This window comes from Neophocaena asiaeorientalis, unplaced genomic scaffold (genome assembly GCF_003031525.2).
Source record: "Neophocaena asiaeorientalis asiaeorientalis breed wild unplaced genomic scaffold, Neophocaena_asiaeorientalis_V1.1 scaffold129, whole genome shotgun sequence".
Taxonomy (NCBI): Eukaryota; Metazoa; Chordata; class Mammalia; order Artiodactyla; family Phocoenidae; genus Neophocaena; species Neophocaena asiaeorientalis.
The window spans coordinates 3,713,013-3,723,356 of record NW_020172446.1 but is presented as its reverse complement, the minus strand read 5'-3'; the positions used below and the strand labels follow the sequence as shown (position 1 = coordinate 3,723,356).

At 43.9% G+C, this 10,344-nt stretch overlaps 1 protein-coding gene across 1 annotated transcript; it reads left to right on the top strand.

Moving 5' to 3' along the window:
* Window positions 1–444: 444 nt before the first annotated feature.
* On the top strand, window positions 445–5,762 carry RSKR (ribosomal protein S6 kinase related). Its single transcript, XM_024734740.1, is given in 13 exon segments — window positions 445–501; window positions 871–900; window positions 902–1,132; window positions 1,228–1,311; window positions 1,444–1,512; window positions 1,857–1,926; window positions 2,162–2,266; window positions 2,448–2,488; window positions 2,745–2,772; window positions 2,883–2,972; window positions 3,060–3,148; window positions 3,275–3,385; window positions 3,819–5,762. Coding segments are annotated over 13 exon segments (1,230 nt in total). The 3' UTR covers window positions 4,044–5,762.
* The last annotated feature ends 4,582 nt before the right edge of the window (window positions 5,763–10,344 follow it).

Here is a 10,344-nt window from a genome sequence, read left to right as displayed (position 1 = left end):
AAAAAAAAAAAAAAAAAAAACATTTAAAGAGAAAAAATATATTTTAAATTTGCTGCTGTTTTTTTTTTTTAAATTGTATTGAGTACATGGTTTCAGCCTGTATCCTTTTCTCCCCATCAGTCCAAGACACCTAGCTGCCACCCTAATGAGGGTGGCTTCTTCCCTCCTGCCTGAAGCTGTGTCACAGATACTTCCCAGCTCTGATGTGACATTGGTCCCATGCTGATAGGTCTCTGCACATTTTAGTCCTGGCTATAAGCCATTCTTAACCAGGCGATAGCATTTGGGGATAAGGGTGAGGTTTGGCTACATCATTTGCATCTCTAGTCATGAACAACAAGGCAAAGAGGCGGGGCTCATGTGTAATGCAGCATCAGGGGAGGAACTGCTTATGTAACTGGGACAGCAGATTTAGCAGGAGAGAGGAGGCGCAGAGGCTTGGGGATGGGAGCAGTGAGTTGTCGGAAGGGGCAACATGCCCAGATGGCTGCTCCTCATAAGGTAGGGTGTGGGGCTCTGGCAGCTTGTTTAGGGGAGGTGAAAGGCATGAGCTTGAGGCCTGGGAACTGGTAATAACAGTGTTGTCCACTGTGGGGGTGGGGCAGGGAGGTGTTACCATCAAAGTATTTATGGTAGGTGCAGTACTGAATCTCTGATGCCTTATCGGGAAAATATCCAAATATTACTTTCCTAGAGGATTTTAATTGTGTGCAGGAAATCCAGACCTTGGCGTGAAGCAAGGACAGTAGCAATTTTGCCTGGGGTTCAAATTTACATCTCTAGGGTTGAGATTTGAGGGAGTGCCTGCTAAATGGGCAGAACCTGTAATGCCCCAGGGGCAGCAGGTTTAGTGGCTCCCTTGGTTCTCAGCAGGGTGGCAACATCCAGGGCCCCTGGGTCCCCCTGGGTCCGAGGCTAGAAGAGCCTCTGGCCAGGTGTGGGGACCACCAGGTCAGGTCTGAAAGAGTTGCTGTGGGGACTACAGGGGCATCAGTTCCTGCACCAGGAGCCCCTGGAGCCAGCCCCACTGCTAGTAGAGAAGCCTCTGCCTGAGTGGCCAGTGCCTCAGTTCATCAACCTCTTTCTGCCGGAGTTTCCTATTAGGCCCCTTAGGGGGCATCAGCAGCTGAAGGTAGGTCAGTGGAATCCCTGGAAGGGGTCTCAGTCTTGGGGAGAAATCTAGAAACAATCAGTCTCAACTACCCTGTTCTCCACTTCTCTGTACAGATTTTAGGCCTTGTGGCTAAAGGCTCCTTTGGAACTGTCCTCAAGGTGCTAGACTGTGGCCAGAAAGCAGTATTTGTGGTGAAGGTAGGGACCTAGATACTCTTCCACATTATTCTCTAGTCCCTGCCTCCAATCTTTATTCCAGAAAGGTTGGGAGGAATAAACAATTTAATACACTATTCCCCACTAGGAGTCATCACTCCTCTCCTTTTATAGGTGGTGCCCAAGGTAAAGGTCCTACAGAGGGACAACCTGAGGCAGTGCAAAGAGGAGGTCAGCATCCAGGTATGCACAGAGCCCTAGAAAGGATCCTAGGAAGAACCAAACCACAGGCGGAGAAAGCACCTTTCTTGTCCAACTGTCCTGCTTTTCCTGACTCTGACCCCTCCCTCTGCTTCAACCAAGAGATCCCAGGAAAAGTAGCTATCAGTAGAGTAATTCTAGGTCCTGCCAGGGAAATCTCTCCAGCATGTCCAGTGTGTTCCTTAGTACTGGGATTACCAGGCAGGCAACCTGTACTGAGAGGTGGGGCAACAGCTTCCTTTCTGCACAACAAGGTAAATCCTGACTTCTTGGCTGCCTTGATCCTCAATGACCCTGATCCTAACTTCCTGTTTTCTTGTCCATAGCGACAGATCAACCATCCTTTTGTACACAGTTTGGGGGACAGCTGGCAGGGAAAACGGCACCTCTTCATGAGTGAGTGACTGGATTCTCTCCTCATTCCCAGGGGTCCTTCTACCGTACTCCCCACCTGAGATTACCCATCCCTTTGGCTTGTTCTGCCTTTGCTCTGTTCCCCTTTTCATAGTACTTCTTTCTCCCAGAGGGAGAGGGAACAGCAGGTGGCATCAGTTTGGGCAGGAGGCATACGATGCCTTGGGCCCAGGCATAGTAGCCCCCAAATACTGCCTAGACTTCTGTTACTTTGCAGTGTGTAGCTACTGCAGCACAGATCTGTACTCCCTGTGGTCCGCTGTTGGCTGCTTTAGTGAGGCTTCCATCCGTCTCTTTGCTGCTGAGCTGATCCTGGTGCTGTGTAAGTGAAACAGGAGTGGTAATAGAAATGAGGGAAGAATTAAGCAGGGAGGGAGGCAGAAGAGAATTGATATTAACTCTGGAGGTCAAAGAACAGGGATAGGAATGAGGTGGGAGCTATCAGGGAAATTGGAAGGACAGGAGAGCTTCAGCACACACCCCATGCTTGCTGTCATCCACAGGCTATCTCCATGACTTCGGCATCATCCATCGAGATGTGAAGGTAGTTAAATGCTTTTTCTTTTTGTTTAAGGAGGGACTTCAGTAAGATGTTCCAACAGGTCCAAGAAGGCGGGAGGAGCTGCTGAGAACAGTTGACCTTGGGGCCCTCATGGGTGTTAAGGATTTGGGCAAGGGTCCTCCAAGTATAGACTTGGATGCTGAGCTAGGGCATCTTCTTCAGCTGGGAGGTATAGTATACATGATGAAAGAGGACTGAAAGGAAGAGGATGAATAACTTCTCACCTGTGATTTTTCAGATGGAGAATATCCTTCTGGATGAACGAGGTAAGTCCTTTTCTTTTCCCAGTCCCAGAATGAGAGGTACCTCAGTTTGGAAGTAAGTCATGGCTGATGAAGGTTGGAACAGAGTGGTGCTGATGGCTTGCTTTTCACAGGCCATCTGAAACTGACAGACTTTGGCCTGTCCCGCCACCTGCCCCAAGGAACCCGAGCCTATACTATCTGTGGCACTCTTCAGTACATGGGTGAGAGAGAAGCTAAAGCTGGTGGGTAAGCATTGGGCAGGAGGATAGCCAACAGATATCAGTGACAAGTATCTTTCATATCCGTAGCCCCAGAGGTCCTGAGTGGAGGGCCTTACAACCATGCTGCTGATTGGTGGTCCCTGGGTGTCTTGCTTTTCTCTCTGTCAACTGGAAAGGTGAGAGAATGGTAGTGATGTTGGGCAGAGAAGATAGGAGTTGCCCTGCGGTGGGAAGAAAGGCCACCTTGGGAAGTCTTGCCTTATTTTTACTAAGCAATGACACCTTCCCACCCCTTAACTCAGTTCCCAGTGCCCGCAGAGAGAGATCATGTGGCCATGTTGGCAAGTGTGACCCACTATGACTCTGTGATCCCAGCTTCTCTTAACCAGGGGCTCTCACTCCTGCTCCATGAGGTAAGGGTGGGCATGACTTTCCTTCTTGACTACAAAAACCATTCACTTCTTTCCCTATCACTGAAGTGATACCTCCCCATTCCTCTGATTAATTAAGGGGGGATTCCAACTTGATCAAGTACTACCTCACTACTTGCCTTCTAACCAACACTTCAAATTTTATTCGAGTTCTTGGTCCTCCAAAGCTCGTCCCCATCCATAGCAGGTCACTTCTGAGAGTGGGCTAGTGCTACTCTCTTACCACTACTACTACTTTATTCCTACCTTTGCCCCCAGATTAGCCTGTTTCTCCCACTTTTACGTATCCTCTACTCTTTTGGGTTCTTCTCCCTGCCCTCCACAGATCCATGAACTTCTTTCTCCTTTTCCAGCTTCTCTGTTCAGTCCCTTTCCTATCCCAGTCTCTCATCCTTCATGCTCTATTTCTCTTCAGCTGTTATGCCAGAATCCCCTCCACCGTCTACGTTATTTGCATCACTTCCAGGTCCACCCTTTCTTTCGGGGTGTGGCCTTTGACCCAGAGCTCCTACAGAAGCATCCAGTGAACTTTGTCATGGAGACACAAGCTACCCAGCTCAGTCCATCATGGGGGTCCACGTTCTTCAAGGACTTTGACTGTAATCTGGAGTCCTTCCTGGTGCACCCCAGCCTGGCTTGAGCTCCTCTACTGTAGTTGGGGCTCATCTGGGAACCTGAGGACCTCCTCTGCTGCCAATTCAGTGTGACCACCTTGATGATTCAGTTTGTTTTTACTTTGTAGCCTCTTATCGTTCTGTTCCTCTAGGTGTTGGACCAGAGTTCACACTGGGCATTCTGTGGTTGGTAGTCACAATGCCCTAGTCCTTACTCCATCATACAACCCATCTCTCAATTCAACATCTCAGATCAGAGTGTGGACCTTTTCCTTTGTTTCATTTCTCCAGTGTTTATACCCCGCAGTTTTTAGCCAGAATTTTATTCCACTTTTCCTTCTCCTTGTTTCTGTGCCATGTTTCCTTTTGTGAGCAATAACAGCACTTCATGGGTTCCCAAGGTGCTGCTATTTATGTGTTTAATAGGCTTGTCAGAAGCAGTATGAATGTTTTTCAGAGTTCTCAAAAGCTGGTATTTGTTTCAACCCCTAAATATGCAGGTAAAACATATGATCTGGGGGCTCAAAGTCAGTCTAACTTTTAAAAATTTAAAAAGTGAATCTAATAGCCTACTGTGAGGAAGAGAATAAGAAGTGAAACATGAGTGGGTTAAATGTCTTCTCTAGGGGGTAATTGGAATAGCTATACACATTTTTTCCAAAATAAAACCTCTTTGAAGGACACAAGGATTCTTAAACTGATCACTTCCCTAGATGGCCCAGGTTTCAGTTGGTGATGGGCAAACCAAGGGATTAAGAGGCATGATATCAACTTTGAGATTTAAGATCAGAGATGTAACTCAAGAACCTTTTCCTTTAGGAAAATCATCTGGACCCTAAATCTGTATACATTTCTGGCCTTTGTGACTTCTTTTCATTTTTCTTAAACCAACTTCTTAAAAGTTTCATTTTCGTTATTCTTCAGTTATATCTGATCTCTCTTTCCAAACCAGAGAGTCTGGGAAGTATTCTGAGTACTATTTATTAATTTTGTCCCTGGATTAAGCCAGATTTGCCCTGTACATAGCTGGCATTTTATTGGCCTCTGCAGAACTGCTTTTTCTGAATTGTACTTTGGCAATCCATATGAAAATCCCTATGAAATTTAATTGCTGTGGATACTGCAAAGGGTGTTTATCATTATAATTCATAATGTTCTATATAAGGATGCATGGAAGAAATTTTCTCTGAACCCAGTTATTCTTTTCCTGAATTGCTGGTTGGTTTTTACCTTAAAGACAGTAAATATTCAACTGACTCTATTTTTCTTTTCATATTGATGCTAGACCACTTAGAGCCCAGTTTGTGGCCCACTTCCAGCAAGTGTTTAGGACCTCATGTTATGTTTTGTATGCTAGCCACATTCTTGGTTCCATCATCTTCCTTTTTGACCTTTACTTTCCTTATTCTCTTCTCATTTTTCTGTTTTAGTCCTTTTTTTTTACATCTTACTAGATTATCTCCATCTTTGTAAGCCTTTTAGAATGAAGTTGAGATATAAATAAATAAATAAATGTATCCTTGATCCTTTTGATTATCTCACTTGTTTCTCTTTAGAGACTTTTTAGGCTTTATTACATATTTTTAAAGTTGTAATGACCAGAACTGCCACACTGGATAAAAACCAATACTGGGGGCTTCCCTGGTGGCACAGTGGTTAAGAGTCTGCCTGCCAATGCGAGGGACACAGGTTCGAGCCCTGGCCCGGGAAGACCCCACATGCCGTGGAGCAACTAAGCCCGTGTGCCACAACTACTGAGCCTGCGCTCTAGAGCCCGTGAGCCACAACTACTGAGCCCACGTGCCACAACTACTGAAGCCTGCGTGCCTACAGCCCATGCTCCGCAACAAGAGAAGCCACGACAATGAGAAGCCTGCGCACCGCAACAAAGAGTAGCCCCTGCTCACTGCAACTAGAGAAAGGCCCGCACACAGCAACAAAGACCCAACACGCCAAAAAATAAATAATTAAAAAAAAACAAAAAAAATACTGAATACTAGAAATGGGAATCAGTGGCTTCTAAAATAGTAGTTAAGAGTATTAGATTGGGGCTTCTCTGGTGGCTGGGCCCGTGAGTCATGGCCGCTGAGCCTGCGCATCCGGAGCCTGTGCTCTGCAACGGGAGAGGCCACAGCAGTGAGAGGCTCACGGACCGCAAAAAAAAAAAAAAAAAAAAAAAAAAAGAGTATTAGATTGGAATTTAGGAGACCTGGTGCCTAGACCCACCAATAAATATTTCGGTGTCTTTATACAAGTCATTTTAACTCTCTGGACCTAGTTTCCTAATGTATACAACCACTGGTTCTTCATTGTGGGAGACAGGTTTCAGATTTCTGTAATGCTTCTTCAAAGGGCAGATGCAGATGATTTTATGATACTGTGTGTCTGGCCCAGTGTTAATTAATGTTCAGATCGCCCAACATTATATAGCCTCTCTGGTCACAGCAGCATATTGGTTTAAGGTCTTTAGGACATGGTTAACATAATGTCACTAGGGTCCCTTTCCTGGGTCATGTTAGATAGCTTAGAGACCAGGATCATGTAAGTGTAGTTTGAATCATTTCTTATCAAATGAGGACATTTTTAACATACTCTCTTCAATCAGTGGTGCTTACAGCAGTGTTTCTCAGGGTAGAGTGGAGGCAGTGACAGAAAAAGTTTCGCAAAGTATAATTTGAAAAAGCACTGCCTCCACCCCACACCTACCCCAGTTTTGATATGCTCATCCCTGGAAGGCATTCTTTCCTGCCACCCTCCACCCCCATTCGGAATCACTGACCTAAAAATAAATACCTTCTACTTATTCACATGAAATTCATTTAAAAAAATTTGTTTTATATACAACCTGAAATGATCTTTTAAGTTTAGCCCTACATTTTGATTTTTCATTACCTAGAAGAAATCAGATACACTTTTAAGTATGGATATTTTGCTCTGTACTCCCTTCTATCTTTTCTAAGAATTTAATATTAGTCTTATAAATAACAAGGACCTACTGTATAGCACAGGGAACTATATTGAATGTCTTGTAATAACCTATAATGGAAAAGAACCTGAAAAAGATTTTATATATACACACATATATATATATACCTGAATGACTTAGCTGTACACCTGAAACAACACTGTAAACCAACTATACTTTATTAAAATAAAAATTAAGTCTTAACACCAAACCTTATATTCTTCTTTTAGAAAAGTGTCCTTTTAGTTCTACTCATTGTTTCTTACCTCTAACCTAAGTTACTTTATCATATATTGACCAGTTCATTTGTTCACTTGTTCATTGATTTAACAAACTGGTAATCTCAATTCCTTGGTTTACTTTTTTAAATAGAGTCTTCAATGTAAAAGTCTTGTCAAAGCTTTTTTGAAAAATTGAATAAAATCATATTCACTGTATTATTAGCCCCTGTTACAGGCCGAATTGTGCCCCCTCCCCATTGATATGCTGAAACCCTAACCCCTGTACTTCAGAATGTCATGGTATTTGGAGATAGGGTCTTTACAGGTGTAATTAAGTTAAAATGAGGTCTTATGGGTGGGCCCTGATCCATAATCCAATATGATTGGTTTCCTTATAAAGCGGGACGGGGTGGGGGGTGGGGGCGCGGAACTTCCCTGGTGGCCCAGTGGTTAAGAATCCGCCTGCCAATGCAGGGGACACGGGTTCGATCCCTGGTCCGGGAAGATCCCACACGCCGCGGAGCAACTAAGCCTGTGCACCACAACTACTGAGCCTGTGCTCTACAGCTCGTGTGCCACAAACTGAGCCCGCGTGCCACAACTACTGAAGCCTGCACGCCTAGGGTCTGTGCTCTGCAACGAGAAGCTTCTGCAATGAGAAGCCTGCGCACGGCAATGAAAAGTAGCCCCCGCTCGCCCGCAACCAGAGAGATCCTGCGCGCAGCAACGAAGACCCAACACAGCCAAAAATAAAAATTTTAAAAATTAAAAAAAAGAAAAAATACATTTACATAAAAGATGAATGAATCAATCAAGATAAGAAATCCAGATGCTTTGAAAGGAAAGATAACATCTTAACCTCATAAATGTTTTATCTTTGTATAGCCAAAGATACCATTAATAAAGTCAATGGACAAAAAATAGATCTAAAGAAAAATATATGCAATGTGATGGCAGTTAATGTCTATAATACAGAACTCTCACAAATTAGAAAAGAAATAACTATTTTTTTAAAAAGGACATGCAATATGAAATGATGAATGAGTTAATTAGATCTATATCAGTTGACTTAGAAGGCTCAATACAAGACATTGAGTGGGAAAAAAATGCAGAAGTGTAAGAAATGATGCCATTTCCGTAGACGACTCTCAATGCTTACTTCCCCTCCGTGTGTGCGCGCGCGCGCGAGAGAGAGAGAGAGAGAGAGAGAGAGAGAGAGAGAGAGAGAGAGAATGAAAAAGAGAACCTGGGAGGGAGAGGGGAGTAATGCAAATGTAATGAGAAGAGGAAAAGAAAGGCACTAGCTCTCAATCCCAGAGACCCCAGTCTGCACGTCAATTAATTTGGGTAAAAAAAAAGCGTGTGTAAATAAAAACAAACAAAATCCTTGTGTGTGTGTATACATATGTTGTTGTTGTTGATTTTTGGCCGCATGGCTTGTGGGATCTTAGTTCCCTGACCAGGGATCGAACCCCGGGCCCATGACAGTGAAAGCGCTGAGTCCTAACCACTGGACCACCAGGAAATTCCCTGCATATGTTTTTATAAAGGCATACACACTATTCGTTACCTCAGGCAGGTAGAATGGATGGGGGAGGCTGTGCCTTTAATACGTCTTTGCATTGTATTGTTTCACTTGCTACAACGAGCATCTCTTATTTTTTATAATTTGAAAAACGCCAAATGAAAAATATCATGCAGGGAGTTCCCTGGTGATCGAGTGGTTAGTTAGGATTTGGCACTTTCATCACCATGGCCCGAGTGCAATCCCTGGTTGGGGAACTGAGAGCCTGCAAGTCACGGAGCACGGCCTCCCCCCCCAAAAAAATTCATGCAAAACAACACCAACAAATTAATTCTGCGTATGTTGCCTATTTACAATAGTATTGTCCCTCTCGTCTACCCTCCATATCCCTCCTAATTTGCTGCTGGAAGCACTTTATCTCTTTGGTTACTCAGCTGGCATCTGACATACGAACTGCAACAAGGACTAAGCATTCCAAGTCACACTTTATATAATACAAGCTTTTACTACTGGCACTTAAGAGTTTTTCTGTCTTGGTTTTTCTGCCCCTTTCACCCTTGTTTTATTTGTTGGACCTTTTTGATTGACCAGAAGTACATATACCTTGGGATTCCCTCTGCTAAGTCTGGGGGAATCCCAGGCTCAAGTCTGTGTTCTGTTGTCTTTCTCCCAGTTTTCCAGACAAGCAACTGTTATCTCTAGCGTCTTTAGGTTGCACCATTATGTTTCTAAAGCGGTGTTGTCCAACAGAAATAATGTAAGCCTCATAAGTAATTTAAAATTTGCTAGTAGCCCCATTAAAAATTAGGTAAAAAGAAACAGATGAAATTAATTTAATGTATTTTATTTAACCCAATGTATCTAAAATATCATTTCAACATGCAATCAATATTTAAAATAAGATATTTTATTCTTTTCTTTTTTCATACGAAGTCTTCGAAATCTAGTTTGTATTTTACACCTATAATACATCTCAATTTGGACTAGCCACATTTGAAGTGCTCAATAGCCACATGTGGCTAGTGGCTATGGTACTGGACAACACAGTTCTAGAAGAGCCCATCCCCTGAGGGCCCTGAAGTTCATAACATTATAGCTTTTCCTCTCTGGGTTATTGCCTTTTCCAAATTCATTATGACTTAAGAGTGTAAATAAGGTGCCGTGAGCGTTCAAAGGAACATACTTCATCATAAACTAACTCTGGGGACTTCCCTCGTGGCGCAGTGGTTGAGAATCCACCTGCCAGTGCAGGGGACATGGGTTTGAGCCCTGGTCCGGGAAGATCCCATATGCCGTGGAGCAATTAAGCCCATATGCCACAACTACTGAGCCTGCGCTCTAGAGCCCACGAGCCACAACTGCTGAGCCTGAGTGCCACAACTACTGAAGCCTGTGCACCTAGAGCCCGTGCTCTGCAACAAGAGAGGCCACCCAATAAGAAGCCCGTGAGCCGCAACGAAGAGTAGCCCCCGCTCACCTCAACTAGAGAAAAGCCCGCACACAGCAAGAGACCCAAGGCAGCCAAAAATAAAATAAATAAAGTTTTTAAAAATTATATATATAAAAAACCGTAACTCTGAATACTTAACTTTAGGCTGTTTCCAAAAATCAATCCC